The sequence below is a fragment of the Xylocopa sonorina genome, chromosome 10, assembly GCF_050948175.1.
Source record: "Xylocopa sonorina isolate GNS202 chromosome 10, iyXylSono1_principal, whole genome shotgun sequence".
Lineage (NCBI taxonomy): Eukaryota > Metazoa > Arthropoda > Insecta > Hymenoptera > Apidae > Xylocopa > Xylocopa sonorina.
The window spans coordinates 2,436,636-2,456,212 of NC_135202.1; the positions used below are offsets into that span (position 1 = coordinate 2,436,636).

The 19,577-nt window shown below is 51.2% G+C and overlaps 2 protein-coding genes across 3 annotated transcripts in view; one reads left to right on the forward strand and one right to left on the reverse strand.

Annotated features, from left to right (window-relative positions):
* Positions 1–19,577, forward strand: part of Foxo (forkhead box, sub-group O) — a 347,741-nt gene that overhangs the window by 84,449 nt on the left and 243,715 nt on the right. The gene's annotated exons all lie outside the window — the stretch shown is intronic.
* LOC143428108 (protein apterous-like) overlaps positions 1–19,577 on the reverse strand; it is a 34,651-nt gene that overhangs the window by 8,789 nt on the left and 6,285 nt on the right. Inside the window, exons 2-3 of one of the 2 annotated variants that reach the window (XM_076902787.1) lie at positions 15,135–15,423; positions 14,420–14,870 (exon numbers count right to left, since the gene is read on the reverse strand). In XM_076902787.1, coding sequence (XP_076758902.1) covers positions 14,420–14,870; positions 15,135–15,423 — 740 coding nt within the window. Of the gene's footprint in view, positions 1–14,419; positions 14,871–15,134; positions 15,427–19,577 lie in introns of both variants that reach the window. The other variant, XM_076902786.1, reaches the window with a different exon arrangement.

Below are 19,577 nucleotides of genomic sequence, written 5' to 3' on the forward strand. Positions count from 1 at the left end.
CTAAAGAGAAACAGAAATTCTTCCCGCTTGGTTAACCCATCTTCTGCTAATCCTGTAGATCGTTCGAGTTCAGGTCGCGTTCACCTCGCTAAGGCCGCTCCGCGAGAAACCCGCAAGGTAGTATTCGGGAGAAGGAAAAATTCGTTGTCCAGAGGAGGGTTGGGGTTGGGGTTGGGGCGAAGAGGCGCAGACGGTGTTCCGCCGATTCCTTGCCTCCGGTCGAGCGTGTCTTCGGCGAGCTCGCCTCCCCACGAGGGCTGTAACCCCGACCGATGGATGAATGAACGAGCTTCCACGACCGGGAATAACCTCATTCACAGCTTCCGTTCGTTCTTCCACGCTCGGTCCCGGCTCCAAGGCACCGCGGGGGGACGCCCGCAGAGTTTTACAAGATGCGCCATATGCGATACATTATTATACAATACGTAGTTGCCGGGCGTTACAACACTTTCTAAGCGCCGTCGGAGCGTCGCTTTTTCGCTCGCTCTTAAACGGAACGGTCACAAAGAGTCGGAAATCTTTTATAACACGCGGCTACTCGCGCTAGCTGGGACCACTTGCCGCGCGTTCGCACGCACTCACCGCGAACCGGCGACCACGTGGATCGTTTGATTCCCCTGTTTCCATTTCCTCTCTTCCTTTTCGAGTGCTCGAGCGTCGCCTCACCGTTTTCTTTCCGATCCGTTTCCATTGCTCCCCCGTGTTCCAACGGCGCGCGAAACATGCCCGCGAGGACACGATTTCTCTCGCACGCCGCCACGACTACTTACTACTGCGCCCCTACCGTGCGTTCTCCGCTACACGCGTCTTCATCCTCGACCGTTGCACCCCGTGGTTTCGCTCCTCGCGAACACCGCCAGGGATGATTCTTTATAGCGGTGTACAGGTATATTGCACGCGGTGGTTTCGCTACTTTTTTCCTTCCCTTTTCTTTCTTTTCTGTTCGACCTCTATCGCTTTTCACCGATTGTATTGGACTTGGTTTCTCGTTTAAGCGAATTGCTTGCCGGTTACATGGATCATTTCTCGATCGCGAAATCGCGTAACCAAGGGTGAACGCACGGATTACGACGAGCATCCACACCGAGATTCCACAAGCTCTCGTTTGGAATTGAAAAGTTCAACGGATTCCAAACTTCCATGTCCGATTAAGCATTCCAACAATTTCTCCTTAATGTACTCGGCGGACTGCGACCAGTCGCACTCCCTAAATTTCTTTGGCCACGGTCGTTAAGGCCCCGCTACAAATCGCCACGCGGTAGCACGCGAGCCGCTGATCACGAAATTAATTAACTCGCGCCCGGGGGACGCGCGTCCTCGAGCGAAATCTGTTGGCGAACCGGGATTTTTGCGCGCGTGTCGTGTCCCCGTGGCATTAGTCAGCCCTCGCGCGCGCGGACGTTCGAAAGGGTCCCAGTCCGCTTCTATTCGTTCGCCATCGTCGTATATTAAAGCGGCGGCCTCGCCGCGGTGCTGACAACCGCGCTTGGATTAACCACGCCGGCCTCGCGATGCTGTAAATTATTATTTCCACGATAAAGACTCGTCCTCTCGAGAAGGACGAGAAGCCTCGGGCGTAATTAATGCGCCGACCGATAAACGATCCTTCGCCCGTCCTTCTAGCGGCCGCGAATCTAATCGAGAAGATTCGACGATCGCCGGAGACCGTCCTGGTTTAAAATGTGACCGGGATGACGAAAGAGATTCTTCAATTCTAGATACTCCGAAACGTGGTTCCGTCCAATTTTGTCCATCGTTTCTGTTTCCTCTCAAAATTAAAGAACGCAGTAATTAACTCTATTAAGACCACTTTAAAGTAAACGCCTATACGAAGTACGGACGAGACGAATACGATACGGAGGGAGAGAGAGAGAGAGAGAGAGAGAGAGAGAGAGAGAGAGAGAGAGAGAGAGAGAGAGAGGGTGGTACAAATCGATTCCAGAAATGTATTTGTCGCGTTGTCTGCTACGCTGTGCGCACCCCGAGGGAAACGTTTGCCGACTTTCTTGACGGCAGGTCGTAAAAAAGAAGTCCCGTTTTCGAGTGTCCCTCATTAGCGAGTAACCAACAGCGTCTACATATCGCTTTATTACGTAGCAGCGTTAAAGCGGAAGCGGCCAGGCTAGGGCTGTTGAATGATCAGCTGAATAATCTGCTCGTAACACCGGCTCGCGTTTCGCGTTCTCCTCGGCTCGGTGCATTTTCACGTTTCACGTTGATTTTCTCGCGCCGTTTGCACGCTGCCCAGCCCGAACGTACGGATTATAAGGCAGCGGCCTCGCGTTTCCATTTTATGAATAATGTAGCGACAGAACCACCGAGCGGATACACGGCGACGGAGCAACAGCGAACGGAGGAGACGACGCCGCCGCCTGCCGTACCGAGCATTAATCTAGATCACCGTTCGTTGCATTATCGTTTCATCCGAACCGATGCCGGGAAAACAGACTGCCATGTACGCAACGTATGGATCAAGAGAGAAACTATCGCGAGCAGCTTCTTTACAACTCGAGAACTCGAACGCTCGAGAAATGGATCCTAGCTAGTGTGAAACTCGAGGAGAATTTCAATTCACGCGGAGGGAAGCAGATACGGAACAATGTCGAAGGTACATATGGAAATCGAGAGTAGACTATTGTAGGATCGAGGAAACACGCAACGTTGTTTCTAGATAAAGAAGCTTCGTCCATCGCGTACTTGCCTCCCTTCTAAGCGCTCAGGAAGTTTCCGACAAACTCCGATCAGCTGGCTATCGAGGCAGGAATATCTCGGAACGCCAACCGAACGGGCAATCGTGTCACGACAGCGAAGGTACCACGCCACGCTACACTAGGCATAAACATGTCATATCCACGGTATCAACGACAATAACGTTGAGAAGCGAACAAGTTGCTCCTGTATCGCCACCTCTGATCTCCTCCCCCGCGGTGGCTGCACGAGCGAAACAGCAACCGTGAAAACTCGCGGCTGATGCGTCGATACCAACGGGGCCGGAGAACAATCTTGTTCGTTGAGAAACTGGTGCGAGCGATCGGAGGTGGCACAAGTTGAAATAGAAGGGGTGGGTTTCGCGGCCTTTCGCGGCTACTGTCTGGTCGCAATCATCTAACGAACGCGAGTCGAGCGCGAGAATCGATTCGACGCACGATCGACAGTTTCCCGAGGGTACAAGTGGAACAAGAGCGAATTACGAATTGATCCGACTGAAAATGGCCAGAGCTGTCCATTTACGAGGACCGACCGCCTGATGGGGAAAATTTATGTCCCTGGTTGGTGCTCGCTTTAGGAAGTATCGGGCCTCGCGTTTGGAGCGAGGGCTGCGCTCGGTTAATCGGTTTCGAAACGATCCGAATCCTCCCAATACCCAAAGCGGTGAATTTTTCTTTCCCTGTCGAATCAACGAGTTTGTCGCTCTACCGACCGTTCACCATAAAACAGTTCTTCCCTGCGATATAATAATCAAGGAATTACCTCGCGAGCCGGTGCCTATCTTCCGTGCGGTCTAATCCGAGTATCGATCTACGAAGAACGACGGGGAAAAATGAGAGAGAGAGAGAGAGAGAGAGAGAGAGAGGCGGGCCGAGCCGGACGAGGAAATATAAACTGGACGGGAAGACACGCTGCGTTCCGTGATATGTGGGGTATCTAGCCGGAGGGTACGTAGCTCATCTCCACCGGCGCAATAAATACGTACGATTACAATGTTGCGCGGCTGTAACTCAACCGCGCCTCCGAGCAAGTCACTGCGCCCGACAATTTATGACGAGGTAGAGTTTAGCGGTCTCCGTCGCCTCGAATTTTCCCTGGAGTTAAGAGTCGAATGTTTTTAAACTAGAATCGGATACGCTTTCACTCGGAAAGGAGCGCCGGCGGAACCACCGAACACGCCCCGTGTGCGTGTGCACCAAAACATAGGATCGGCGACAATCTAGCCATTCATCTGCACGTTGAACCGTGCATCGTTGGACGACGCGTAAGGAACAGGAAGAGAAGAGAAGAGAAGAGAAGGAAGAAGGGTAGTGGTCGAGAGGAGCCCGGGACCGTGGTAACCCGATACTTTTGCGGGGATGGTTTATGTGGTGACACTCGCAATTCCGTGGTAGACACACGGCTGGTCGTGACCTTGCTGGTCCCTGCAAACTGGACCCCCTGCCGGGCTACGCCGAATCCTCGCGCGGAGTAACGATGAGCAACGGCCGTGCCACTCGTAAAAACTCCGTACCTATACGAACCGTATGCAGAACCGGGTTTATACGCGGGAACGTGTCGCTGGCATGCGTACGAATTAAGGACCGCTGAGGCCTCGGACGTTCCCCCGAGTGATCGAAATGTTTCTTCGATCGGCCGTTGCGTTGGTTCGTTGGCTTCGCCAAATTGCAATCGCATCGCGCAGCGAAATTTTTCTGATTGAAAATCATTACGGTCGTCGATGGATTATTGAAAATGAATGCCGACCAGCATCGACAGGTGAAAAAATCGACGCGACGGTAGTTGTAACACGAACGGCCGAGTGACTCCTAGCGGGGCGCCATTGCCGGCGAATCTGATAATGGCGAGAAGGTATATCGCCGCTCGGTGGAGCTATCATTTGTGTTCTCGCTGCGTCCGCTCGCATCCCGTGGCTGATACATGAAGTGTCCTGCGTGCAGGTGTCGCGGGACAAATACGGCTGGCTGAGAGCTATCTCATGCGGGATCTACGACATCGAGATATCGCGGCGGACCCCTTTTTTCGATCCAGACAAATGATCTATTTGTACCATGGGCGTGTTCGGATCGGCTCGACTATCTCTTACGATCGTTATCAACGCCTCGATCCGTTCCGTTATATCTTTCGATGATAAGGAAATATGCAGCATTTCATACTTCTGATTATCCAAAACTCTTTCTTTCAAATGTTTCTAACCAGCAGAAACACTTTGATCGCAGATCCATCGTGCTCCTACCGCGACCGACTGCTGGATCGCGAATAATCACTCTAATGAGCATTACTCGATCTGTCACTCCTTCCACGGTGAATAGACGACGCGCAAAGACCTCGGCGCGTATCGATCCTCCGTCGTCGGCGATCGTTTTCAGCCATCCCGAGGCGAGTGGCTCGAAATCGATCGCGCGAGGCGATCCTTTTTCCGCGGCTACCAGAAAAAAAGAAAAGAGAAAAAAAAAAAAAAACGAGCGCCGCTTAACGAGCGCAACAGGATCGATAAACCCAACGAGAGGAGTCGGCCAGCTGCTGTTACGCCTGTGGAATGCGGGGTACACCGAGGGGTATCTTCGAAATCGGCCCTTAAAGTACGCCGCCTGGGTCCTCTAATCACCCCTCTACCCTTTTTCTTCGGACCGAGGGCCGATTAGACGGACGGTGGCGGAGATAACCGAACGTCCATCGGAGATCCTCCCCTTATCGGGGGCCGCATCTACGCGGCGTCCCTGGGGAATTTCGACGTTCCAACCCCCTCCCTCCATAGAAACGGCCAACCGGGGACATAAATATGATAGAGTCACGACCTGTGCGCGGGCCGTGGACGCACGCACGCACGCACGCACGCACGGTAGGACGACAGAGTGGTTGTGCGTCGCAACGGGTAACATAATACGCGACCGCGCAGCCTCTCGCAGCCACTTCTGGGACATGCATCATCGGTAGCCGTACCGGTGTCGCAGTATTTCTCGGCCCCTTTCTTAGATCGTAACACAGTGGACGCACCGAGTTATGTCCCCGTGGCTCGTTATCGTCGCACCGAGCCGCGTAGTTATCCACCATCCGCCTCCGCCACCCCCATGTAAACCCGCGTTCTGATTAATGCTCGGACTCCGCCAGGTGGGACGTTACGGGGTGGTGTTTAGACGCGAGCGGCCGTTCGATCCGTTGTTTCGCTCGGCTTGTCGCGTGTTTGTCTCGTGGGAGGGCGTAACGGGTTAGGGGTTGTTCGATGATAATCGGTGCGGTGTGCAATAACAGTTGGTTCGCGCGCGGCACAGGTTTACGAAAGCGGTTCGGAAAAGAGCGGTGGCCGAGCTGGTCGCATCTATTTTTGTGAGAACCTCTCGGGACGACTGGTCGTGGGCCCTCGTGCTCGTCCTTTTTCGTGCAAGGATTCTCGCGCGTACGACGCGAGCAGGGGGTTCCAACGGGTCCCGGAGTCCGCGCTGCGCATCTTAATTATGAGGGCTAAATTATGAGCGAGCTCCCGGCGCTGAAATATTTGTGTGTTCGCTGGCCGAGGGTTATGGCTCAATTACCACTCGCCATTTCCTTTGCGTGCCGTTGATTTAAGGCGACCACTTCCTGCGCCCTAAACAACGTCCTTCGCGATCGCGCCTTTTTAACGGCAGGCCCATCGTTTGATCTTTCACGAACCGTGAAACTCAGTCGCGACCGCCTGATACTCGAAACGAAACGAAACGAAACGAAAGGAAAGGAACGGTTACTCGCGATTGTTCTACTATTTTTACTTGCGACGGTAATTTTCGAGTGGAATCCCGAGTGAAACGACGAAATCGCGGCGAGGATTTCGCGCGAGCCCATCATCGAACGATTGAGACGTTAAACGCAAGATCGTAATCGAAATTTAATGCGATCAGATAGGGGCTAATTGCAGCCAGACCACTTCGGTAGTCGCTTCGGGAGGAAATCGTAAAGCATAGTCGCTCGGTGTTGGGCCTGCACGCACTCTCTTCCTAGTATCGTAATCTAAACCCCGCGATCTTGTCTTTGCCTATCCCGGCGTACGATTCGAGCCTTTCATCATCCTCGACGGACTTATCTTACGCGCGAAGGAGGATACTGCGGACAGCGAGAAGTAATACCGATTGCGGGACTCGTAATCGGTGATATTCGACAAGGTTTTTCAACATTTTCAATCGATTAATTGCTACGAAAAGTAGGGAATCGCACGGAGATCTGTAATTAAAAATATTATTAGTTAGAAACTGGAAATAAATTGTAGAGGAGGATACCAGATATTTTCGATCGAAATCTACAGTGTGTAACGGCAAATGTTCGAAACTACCTAGTTCCTCAAAATTTTTTACTCTAATTACGACCACGATGTAAAATTTTAAATTCTAATCTCGATATGAAAATAATAGTAATAAAATCACAATCGCTATCAACAATCTTCACGCTATGCCTGGAACTTTAACTAGTCACAATAGAAAATTGAAAAAGTCATAAAATTCATCCTTTGAATATTCCCAGAACCTCGTAAATCGCGAACAGTTAAATAATTCGAGAAGCAGAGGAAAGCGAAGGAAAGTTCGACTAATTAAAACTGGTAGACGGAGGATGTCTATTCGCAGACGTAACCACAAAAGTCGAATGCGTCAACGATTTGGCCATACTTTAATTTCGCCTTCTACATTTACGTTTCGCCGCTGATGCATTCGGGGGCAAGGGGACAAGCATATGGTTGGCACCAGACGAACAGCCAGCGTCCGGCAAGTACGGGGAGAAACGTAATTGGTGAAGAAATTTGCGAACAAATCTTTCCTGCTCGTGCTGCTCGGACAAATGCGACCCGTTGAACAATCTGAAGTGAATTTTATTATTACCATACGAAACTGGCAGATCGTGCAATAATTCAGATAGCGGTAATGTTGGAACGCCATGGGAAATTATAATACTATATCAACGAAGAAAGAAATGGGGAGCTGCGAGTGAAAGATTAAAATTATCAAGTATGTATATAGAACTCGGAGGTAACCGGAATCCAAGGAGGGTAAAATGAAGGCTAAAAGACAGCGACATTAAGTCGAGTCTTGGGGAAACAGAGCCATCGGCGTGCCAACTGGTCTCAGGTCTGCTACAGTGAACCGGTTCAAACGTATCGTTGGTTTTACAACGAATAAGTAAATATTACACACTCGTGCATCAATACGTCGCAAAAATACGGTTGAACCACGCGTATGCGTATCGATATATTTGATGACACGAAAACTCACGGATCGATCGTCGCGACTGATCGCTATGAATTTAACGAATTTAACCCAAAGGGAGCTTGATTTCGACCGATTTGTCTTTTCGCGCAACGCTAGATGCGCAATTCCACGGAATTACACGTACCCCTTAGCCTCTGGTTACGTGCAACGTGCTTGTAGAAAGGATGCCGTCGACCAGATGCGGGTCCAGTGCCTACAATTAAGTAGGTTTCGCAATTAACTTGCGTTCAAACTACCCTCGAGACGAACCGAAATAAATTCCAGAACTCAACGGCGTGTATTAACTCGCGTTTTTATTAATCGGATCCTCGCGGTGCCCGACAATTTCTCAGGCCCTCGAGGACGTCCGATTCGTGAAACACACTCGCGTGGTCTCTCGTCCAAGTTCATGCGCTCGCTGTATGCAAAGAGGCCGGCGATAAATTATGCGTGACCAGCGTCCCACGTGGCGCTGCTACGAGTTCGCTCGATAAATAACGAGTTGCCGGGCCTGGACACCTCGCCAACCCTCTACCCTTCTCCAAAAACCCGACCAAGCTCGAAGAGGGACGGAACACCGGGTTCCAGCTACGATTTCGGCTACGATTTCGCTAATAGCGAAAATAAACCTGCAGGAACGACCGTTCCGGCAAATCGGATCTGACGTACCCTTCGGTACTTGGAATCGCTGGTAAATTTAACGACCCCGCCCTTTTCTTCTACCCCCTTTGTCTTGCCGGGTTACGCGAATACTTGTCCTACGCTCGATCAGAAATTAATTAACGCTCGAATGAAAATAATCGCATATGGAATTCCGTCTGACTCTTTATACGTTGCTCACTGATTACAGGAAGCATACCATACTGGGTAAATATAAAATAACGTGCATTACGCTTTTTATATCCCTTAGGAAAATGGGCTGTTTCCCAGAAGTTGTTTGCACTCGGAACGCTTTTGCTTTTGCGGTAGCTGTACGGTCTACGGTATCATCGAATTGCCAATGGAAAACTTAACGAACGCTCAACATTGTCCGATCTAGGAAACGGCCGGGTAGAAACAGTAAACTGAATTCAAATCCAAACTCGATTCATTAGAATTGAATAGAACGGAGTATCGAAAGGTCCCACCGAGTATGTAATGTCGCGGAATCGGTATTCTGGTCGAAACGAACCATCTACTTCTATGCTATCTTCGAATCAAGCTGAGAGACGAAAGATCGGTTGGATGGAGGGTTGCAACCTCCTTATTTGTAGAAAATCTAGTGCATCTTTCGTTGCTCGTTGGTTGCTTCCCCGCTCCTTCTACGTTTGAAATTCTTCAAACATAGAACGGATGACAACTGGAATTTCGAAGAGACACCCGATTTCGGCGATTCTTCACCCTCGATCCTATCATCCGGTGCATTCATCGCCCACGTAACGAATCTGCCGGCGTGGCGTGGGCAAGAAATTCCGAAAGGTCCTCGAAGCGAGACGGGGCTCCGAATTAATTACCTAGCCGGCATTGAACTTGCCTCTGTATACGCGGAGACGTGTGCACGTGTACGTGGACGTGTACGTGGACGTGGACGCGGCGCGCGAGGAGGCATCATCGGAGGCATCCGCGAACGTGCGCGCGCCAGCCGCTGAATCTTGTTGCGGGTAGTTCATTAGTCGCATTAGAGCAATTTATCAGCGATCGGGAGGCTAGGACACGCTTCGATTACCTTGACTCGCCGCTCATATTAACGGCGAGTGCCGAACGGAACAACGGCGGCCGACGTCGGGACGGGAACCGGAGGGCAACGGCGAACACCCATGAGTAATTTCACGTGAGGCACCTAGACGGGGGCGTCGGCCACGGGGGAAGCGGAGGAAGAAGGAAAAGCGATGGAGAGAGAGAGAGAGAGAGAGAGAGAGAGAGAGAGAGAGAGAGAGAGAAATGGAAACGATCCAGGAAGCTCTTAGAGCTCGACGAGCAACGATCTCTTTACGCGCAAGCAATTTTTACGACGGAGCCACCGGGCCGGGCCGAACTAACACGCGAGGTGACCAGCCACTTTCGTCCGTTCCACCCGTCTGCGAGGGGTACACGTTCATATTTCGCTGTAAGGTGCCGCTCGTTAAGGACGTTCTCGTGTGCGACTGGACACCCGAGGCCAGAAACGGAACGGATAAGCCGGGGCACCTGTGCGATCGCGACTAAGCCAACGCCGCGGCTAACCCCTTCTACGTTCCGTCCATTCTCGCTAATTACATCCTATTCGATGTCAAAATATCAACGATCCGGTAGCCGCGGATAAGAAGGTGGGATGGGTGCCTCTTTGTTCCTCCTTTTGCCCGCGCTGGTTTGCCCCGTCGACGCAGGCTGATAAGGGGAGATAGTCGAGAGAGCGAGACTGTGTTCCGATCGGCGGATCAATTTAAGAGATATCGCGTAGGGGAACGGTAGCCAAAAACGAGGAATCGCCCGGCAAATTGAAACTAATTAGGAGGCGGATCGGTCTTAACACCTGAACGTTTCAACCGTACGGCAAACCTCTTCTTCAACTCGAACTGTTCAACATTTGACCGACCCAACGGCCATCGACTTGGTTCACCGTTAACGCCTCGAAGCTGACGATCAAACAACACCAGCCAGCTAAAACGTCGTAACACGATCGTGGAAAGTCAGCGGCCGGGTGAACGGGTGATCGCGTTAGATCAGAACAAGTTCGGGCCCGCTGCTGGAAATAATTCCTTCCGATCCTAGAGTCGCCGCGGGAGTTACGAAAGGGTGTCACGCGCGTAAAGCCGGGCTCACCGGACGGACACGCGAACGCGCGTCGCCTAATAACACCGGTATCGCCTGCGACAGCAACAGCAACACGGCGGCAACAGCGACAGATCGCACATGCGAACCAACGAGATAAGGGTTTCGGGTACCCGAAGCGGTGTCGTGACGGGATGTCTGCGCTATTCCATCTTGCCTGTCACTCTCGTGTATGACGTGCTGCGCTCCAGTGTACGCACCCGTACTCACGCGTCTCTACCGGACCACGAGGGTCCCGGTTCCTCCGCTCGTTGGCTCGTTTGCTCGCGTGCAAGGGCTGCTTCGACGTGCGAACACGACTCTGCCACCACGCCTTCTGCCTCGACGCGTTACTCTTGCTTCTCTCGATCTTCGCGTATCTTTCTCGTTCCGCTGAATGGTCACTGTCGATGAGCGGTCAGAGGGTGGGAATTATATTTGAAAGTTTCTTTCGGTGTCCGTCCAATTGACAAGACCGGAATTGTTTGAAAGATTTATACTCGAGTTCGGTTACGAGTTCTATTGGAGCGTAGGAAAAAATTTCACCGACTCGATCCTCCCGCGTGAGCGGGGTCGCGTAATCGGCGAGCGCGGTGTTTGCATCTCGGGCACGAAACGACGCGGAATCAACGTGATTCGCGTGCGCTGAAAAAGCGAGGTGGGCTCTCGTCTTACACAATCGCATCAACGGGAAATCTGCGTTCTCAAATTTCAAGGCTTAATTTACGAGTGCCGCGCGAGTAAATCACGGGGAATCGCGGCGCGCATCGCGGCAGCGAGAAATTTATTCCTTTTCCTAGCAGATATCGCGTAACGTGGGCACACACTATCCGCCGCGAATAAAGTTCCTGTGACCGGGCGACAATGGGGAAACGCGAGCAACTTTCATGCTCGAAGGAACTCGGAAAGCATTCCAGCCATGTTTTTCACTTCCAGTTACGTTTTTCCACTTTAATGGAAACACTTTCGGGTAGCAGGGTAAATCTAACGAATAATTGGATAAGCGTCTTCACCGAAATGGTTGTCCTCGATTGTACGTACGCGTATTGTGTATACGCGACTTTTCTAATCTCGTCGCTGTCACGGGGTGTCTTCGCTCGCGCGTTCTGGTTCGCGCGATAAAACCAGCCCCTTATCCCGGGTGATCTCGAGCGTGGCCTCGGAGATCGGCTGGCGCGATTTTCGAGGCATACCACCGCGTCCACGAGCGGGGCGGAAAGCGCGCAGAGAAGCGGAGGAACGGGAGACGAGCAAAAGGAGTCTCTGTCGGGCGTCTGGCTACCGAAATTGCGACTCGAACGTAGCTGCTACCACGGTAGCTCGCTCGACTCGGCCTCGGTTTCAGCTCTTCTGCGACGTCTTTAATGATTTATGTAATAATGAATCACAGCTATCTGTGATCTACGTAAGCACGCGTTGAACCCCGGATAACTGTAGTTTTGCTACATACGCTGCTGCGCGAGCGTCTTGGAACGTTCGACGCGATTAAGCGCTACCGCTAGCGAGCCAGCCGAAATTACCGATTCCCGTAATTTCATGCAATTTTTTATCGCAAATCGTTACTTGTCGTTAGCATCCGGTTAATTAATCCGGTCCGATACCGGTGTTCTGCGTGAAAATTGGGATTGATTCCCGAAGGTGGTGCGAACTGTGATTTTGTCGTTGCGAGTGTGGTTACCAAGTGCTGGCTATTGTCCAGTGAAAATATTCTAGAGAAATCTAAATACGATCCGTGCGTGATCTTCTCGCATCACATATATTATCCGTTCGTTCGCATCGATTAAGAAAATTAACCGAAACGGAAAGGAAAGGAGGAAGAGTAAAGAATTGGAATTGGTGGCAAGTACGAAGAAAGAGAAAATAAAGAGAGGAAAGCAAGTACACCGGAGGTACACCGGAGGTACATCCGGGGATGACTATTCCAGTGCAGAGCGCGCGATACGTCCAGGCCCGTTTGCACGTGTATATCGTCCGTCGCTCGTGAAATGTAGATCGACGGTGATTTACTTATCAAGAATCGACGCTTCGCCGGAGGTAAATGGTCGAGTCGTGACCATTAGTCGACGGACTGGCCACTCCGTACGTAGCCTAGCAGCGTGTGTGCGAATCGAGCGGAGCGAGGGAGTACGCTAATATCCGCGCCGTGTGAGGCCTCCGCCACGGCCCAACACGATGTTCCCTGTCCCTCTTGCCACGGTCCCTCTTGCCACGATATTCCGACATGAGCGTTTAAATTATTTCGCTGCCCGATCCGAACGGGGGACGATCGGGCCCACCGAGGAACTTTGATATTTTCATTTCCACGACGGATCGTACCGGTCTGATTTATGGATTAGATCGATAGACGATCCAGTTAGGTTAGGTTATCGAATGGAAACGAATGACCAAAATGGTTTCAGGCCGTATTCCATCACGGAGCTTTCGATCCGATACTCTGCTCGAATGTCTCGGAACAATAGGAGAACGATAATAAGTAAATTACTACGCGAAACACGCGAGAGAGGCATAACGAGACAAGAGAATTCGTCCGAGTTGGTTGCTCCAATTAACCGTAAACTACCCTACTGCAAGAAACTCGATTTTTACGATTAAGGATCTCGCGGACTATGGAGTTCCTGATTCGCGTCGAACATTCCACATATTCCTCTACCTTTCTACGATCTCTCGGCATCGGGAAGTAGTCCCCGTTTTCCTCCTCCCCCCCCCCCCCCCCCACCCAAAAAAAAGCACCGCGACGCGGAAGTTCGACAGGCGATTTTCATTCGAAAAGTTCACGCGCCAATTTTAGAGGCCAGTCCAAGAGTGAAACAGGTGCGAAATATGGCAAGACGGGTGATTTCCGCGTAAACGAACGTCGAGGGGCGCGATTGTTTCTCCGAATGGAAATCCACCGAGACCGGCGAAACGTGAGAGAATTCTTAAGAAGCTGTGCCAAGTTCGTGTGCTTCGGACGCGGATATTCGTGGGGTGGCGTTGGCTACTTCCGGAAATCGAACGATGGTATTACCGATTTGCGTTTAACGTTTACCGGGAAAGTCGAGAGCGTAATCGGAGACTCGCTCGAATAGAAATCCGTGGAAGGCGGTCGTGCGTGCGCGAAATAGAGGATCGTCGTCTAAGCAAAACGTTTTCCTGCTTCTAACGCTGTTTCGAGATATTAGCCGTTAGGTAATCCTCGTGCAGTTCACCATCGTCGTTCTACGAGGTACGTTTAACGCTCGAGTGTTAATCGACAAATATATCTCGCAAATAGAAATTATGTTCGTTCTTACAGTAATAAATAGGTTCGCTTCAACGTTAAATTTAGTAACCACCGGCTTTGTATAATTTATACGGAACAACCGAGTCGAAAGCATGTTGATTTTACATTAAATCGATGAACTTTGAGATTGTATACTTTGTTTTTCAAGCATTCTCTCTCTCTCTCTCTCTCTCTCTCTCTCTCTCTCTCTCTCTCTCTCTCTCTCTCTCTCTGATGTTTAATGTAATACAAAATGGTTGGAGGTTACCGTACAGGCGATACACGTAGCACGTGTTTTACAGTTGGTTAAAAGAAAAAAAAGAGAACAGAAAAGCACTGAAATAAATTGATGTGCTCGCGAGCATGGAACTCGAGCAACCGCACCGCTTCTCGTAGGAGTCGAATCGTCCTCGACCGCTTACGTAAAGCGTTCGCGTCGAGCCACCAGTCGAGGGTTAATCATCGTAACGAATGTCTTGCGTCGACTCACCGATAGTAGTCCTTCTTGCAGTAAATGTTTCCGTCCCTGCTGAAGCAGGTGATTTCGCCGTCTAAACCCTGACGGCAATGGGAGCACTGAAGACAGGCCGCGTGCCACCGCCTGTCCACCGCCTGTAGGTAGAACCTGTCGGATATCCGGAGGCCGCATCCGGCGCAAACCACCCCCGTAACATCCTCGGACTGCGCCGGAGGGGTGGGCGGCGGCTCCAGCTTCGGTATCGCGTGCAAGTGGTCCGCCGTCTGCTGTTCCTGCGAGTGAGTCTGCGGGTGCAGATGCGAATGATGATGGTGATGGTGGTGGTGGTGGTGGTGCGTCGTTTGCGGGGGCATGCTCAGGTCGCTCGGGTTCTCAAAGTTGCTGCTGCTGTTATTGTTGTTGTTGTTGTTGTTGTTGTTGTTATTGTTGTTGTTGTTGTTATTGTTCCTGTACTCCTGGCCACCTGAGGAACATCGAACAAACGGAGATTGCTTTAGATTTAACCTAAAGGTTGTCACCACGTTTAGAATATTTGCGATTGTTCGCACGGTTTTCGATGGAAGAGAGGAACAGTTCGGTATTCGATCGAGAAGGAGAACGCGTCAAGAGCTAAGGGAACGAAGATAGTCGAAGATAGTCGAAGATTTTCGAACTTGATCCTGGCGAAAATGAGCGAATTGGTTTTACGTATAATTCGTACGAGTTGGACCACACACGGTTAACCAACCTCCGGGAGAATCGTAGTCCCTGGAGTCGTAGGGGGTGGTGGGTCCGTCGTAGCAGTTGTTGTTGGTGCCGCAGTGGGTCTGATGCAGGGGCGTATGATGGGGCCCGTGATGGTGGGCGGCAGGAGGACTGCACGGCAAGGTGGTGGGTCGTGCAGCGTCGCCCATAGACGCAGGGAGGCAGGGACTTAGGTCCCTCGCCTGGTCCACTGCTCCGGGCCCCCCCGCGCTGCCGGGCCCCCCTTGACGCCCCACAGCCAAGCCGCTGCCACGCTCCTGCGAGCTGGCCGGCTGCTGGAACAAACATTCGGTCGAGAACTTTAGAAAACCTTGGGTGATTCGTGATCAATCGATGATTCATGGTGTACAGTTTCATGAGAAGGAATATCGGCAAGGTTGCAAGCGTTCTCTCTTTTCTGGTACATATTCCTCCCATGAACTACATATACGCGCGACTAAACGATAGCAAAGAGAGATGCTAAGAATGGAAGGGGTGGCGCATCGCCGTTAATCGTAGTTTCTTCACTGTAGAAGAGCGGAGCAACGGGATATACGTTGATTGAACCGTAATGCGGTGGTATCGCAGCGTTAAACGAGCAGAAACGAGTTCGAAACGGGCGTTGCGGTTATTTTGCAACGCGATCTCGCGCGACACCCAACGTAACACCGACGGTGTTTCACCGTTCACGGTTCAGCGGACCTATCGAAAAACCTAATCCTTCCGATCTAACCGCAGAGCCGGCCGGTAAAGAAACGCGGTCGATTTGCTCGAATGAGATTCTCACACCTCCGCACTCCGCGGAATGTCCACGAAAGAAGGAACTGTGTCACCGGCGCTGCGAAAAACTCGATCGCGAGAAATCACCGTCCGAAGAGGGACACGCAGTGAAAGTGATCAAAGGTGGCGTCCAATTAAAAGGTTCGCGTAGAGAAACGATCGAACGAGTCGGCTGCGAGTCGGGGGCACGTCGAAAAGAACGTCGAAAAAAGCCCGCGTCGATGATAGACGTGAAAACCTATAATCTCCCGCGACGAGAGAGGCTCGAAAAAGAAGCTCGCCGGTAAAAGTAATCCACTTGGGCAACGCCAAACCGAAGATGGTGAGGACACTTTCCACCGCGGTCGACGAGGAGGGACCGTAAAGGACATCGCCGAGAGGATAGGATAGGACAACCGGAATAGGCGAAATAGGACAACAACCCAACAGGCACGAAGAGCACGGGCATGGTATCCAAAGTGACAGCGGATTACGGCTCGGTTGACATCGGCGGTAAAGGGCAAGGGGACCAGAGAGAAAAGGAGAAAGATAAAGAGTGGCATGCTGACGGCAGTAGCCGCTCGCCTCTGATGGATGTCGTAAGCCGGTGTGCGCATGCGCGCGACCCTATAAGGCGCCCGGTGCCGACCAATCCGAGTCGCCGCCGTGTTTCAACTGTCAACGCGGTTGCGGCGTACCGCGGTGCGCTCGAGACATAAATTACGTGCCGAGCTGCCCTGGTCCTTCTCTCCTTCTCTCCTTATCCTCTCTTTCCGCCTCCTCCCCTTTTTTCCTCTCCCCGTCTCTCTCTCTCTCTCTCTCTCTCTCTCTTCGCGTCTTCCCCGACGACGAACCCTTTCTTTCACCTTTCCTTCTCGCTCGCGAGCCCACTCTTCCTACGGGTCTGTCTACCCTGGAAAACCAATGCCGCGCTTTACGACGCCAGATACCGGTATTTACCGCATCTTCGTCGAAGCGGCGCTTTTGCGATGGACCGTCGGTCCGAACGGCTGGTTAACTTTTGTCCCATAGAACCTCGTAAAGGCACACGGAACAGTTTCCGTCGGTAATTAAAAATTAACCTCTCACGGTTCTGTCGTACGGTCAGCCATCTTCTTCGCCACAGAGCCGCTCTGTTAGAAAACTAGCCCATCGCATGACCATCGTATGGTCATATGCGTGCATCGATCGATTTTTTAATTTTCTCATAAATTATGCAACGATTTTCTTTTTGCTAAACTCGCATTCCAGCCTCGGCGCAGATACCGATTCAATAACCTGCCAGTGGCATCTTTTTTTCATGGAACCGATCCATCGAAGGATAATGGTCCACGGTGGCTGGTGTAGAGAGATCGATCGGATAAAACTGCGCTCGCGCATAGGAGGGAAAACTAACAGAAATTGCCAGGTTCGTTTGTTACGGCGGATTTTCGCTGTGCAACGCGACGATTACGCGGACGGTCGTTGTTTCTTATGTAATAAATCGGGTCGCGAAAAGAATCCGTGGAACGCGCGTTTCAACGTGTCTCACCGTGGTGGCTTCTGGTGGCGTGCAACCTATCGGGAATCGTGCCTCGTTTCCTTCGAAGATCATTGATTAAGCTTCGATTGGAACTTTGATTGGGCGACTTTCTTGCCCGCGGTCTCTCTAGTCGCGACACCCTGCGGTGATGAACTCGATTCCACCGGGTAAACGTGCGATTTTCCAGCGAATTCATCGAATCTGTTTATCGCGGTTATCTTCGAAGGAGAGACAGACGTCGCGTCTTTCCTCGTTAATTAACCTTGTCTCGTTTAGTTTTACGTTCGATCATAATTTTATATAACACCCAAAGAGATAATCAATTAGTTGCGAATCGATTGAAATCTCGATTTAAAAAAAAAATGTTAATCAATTAACTGTCACGCTCGTGACCAAGTCGATGAATTCATCGGCTATCTTAGAATAATTTCTTTTTTCGAGAACAGGCAGACGATAATAAATTATCGCGCTAGCTTCAAGATATATTGAAAAAAGAGACGGAAAGGTTTCATAAATTAGTCTGGATCGGACTGTTAGAATCTCGTTGCTGTTGCGAAAACATCAGAGTAGCCAGGTAATTAATAGGAGGGCAACGAATCGTCAAGATCGAAGCACGCAGCATATGTCGGTCCACCGCGGCAAGATCCACCTGGCGCGGCGATATCACCGCGCGCGCATCATGTAAGAACCGAACCGAGTTTCCATAGATAGTTCCCCGCTTAATGTCATTATTAACCACCGCTCGAACAATGGAACGGTTTTTCCGAGCCCGCGAGCCGCATTTCTTAACACCCCATTGTGCCAGTTCGCGGTCCTAAAGCCGCGAGCAAGGATGCGCCGTGCCGCTACAGACGGCAATACTATCTGCTTTTCTTTCGACGTGTCTCAATGAAGTTTCCCAACGGCGAAAGAATCACCGACACCGAATGCAAATGGAGATATTCCTTGTGGAACACCGCTGGAAATCGCGTCCACGTCGAGTGTTTTTCTCACGAGCCATTTTGCCGAGTCTCTTTTCGCGTGCAATCGCGTGAACCGTGTTTGTCGGATGGTAACCTAAATTTCGAGCCGTGTCTACATGGATACGAACATCTGCCAGATTGATGACGACGAAGAACGAAGATTACAGTTTAAAACTGTAATCAGAGTGGGTGAACAGGAGATGCACGTTCGGGCGGTTCGCGAGCTACAGTCGCTCGATTTATGGATTATGCTAATGATCGTGCGAAACGAGAAACCCGGTTGTATAGAGGACAGTGGTAAATGAGCGTGTTATTAACATTTATTCGTTCGGTTCGATCGCTCGGTTCTATAGGATACATATGCTTGTTTCGTTTCAACGACTTCGAATGGAAATGAAAAATGGTTACTTTTATAATAACGAACGGTAGCGAGTAGCGAGTAGCGAGTAGAGAGTTTCCTCGAATCCGAGCTGAGACGAGTTCCATTTCCAGAATTTCCCCGGATCGCCGCTCGATTTCGTAAGAGCGCGCTTGGCGCACGGGCAGGCGAGATCGATACGGGCATCCTATAAATTTCCCACGAAACGACCGGCGGCGACCGTTTCGATCGATCTTCACTCGCCCCGCGAGAGATCCTTATCCATCTCGAGAGTGGACCTGCCAGGAGGCCGGTGCCACGGGCTGCGAAACAGACTTTCACCGCGAGCGTGCGCGCGCGTCAGCCGCAACGCTCGCGACTTGCACAAGACTCCGCCTTTTTCATTTTCACGATACGCGGAGGAAATAACGAGCGCGGAATCCCGGCACGAAAACCCGATGCTGGTGGTGGAATGTCGCGAGAAAATGCTGCTCCGCTTTCTCGCTTCTTCGTTCATTCTTCCCGGCAACGGTTCGCGATAACAATATAATTTACTAAATAAATTCCCGCCGCTAGGTTCAGATTGATAAGCAATCGGTGATTCATCTGAAAGTTGAGCGCCGAGTCGTTAAATGGAAGTTATCGGAACGGAGATACGGTGGTGAACTGCGGTCTTACGTAGAGCATCGAAAAGTTAACATCCGAACGTTCGCAGAAGCCGCCGTTCATCGGGGTACGATTTATTTTAGCGGTTGCAGAAAACGCTCGCGACTGGCAACAAAGTCGCGGTGAGACTCTTTTTCCCAGCGGCGGGTTTTTCAATCTTTTCGCGGGCAAGGAATCGGG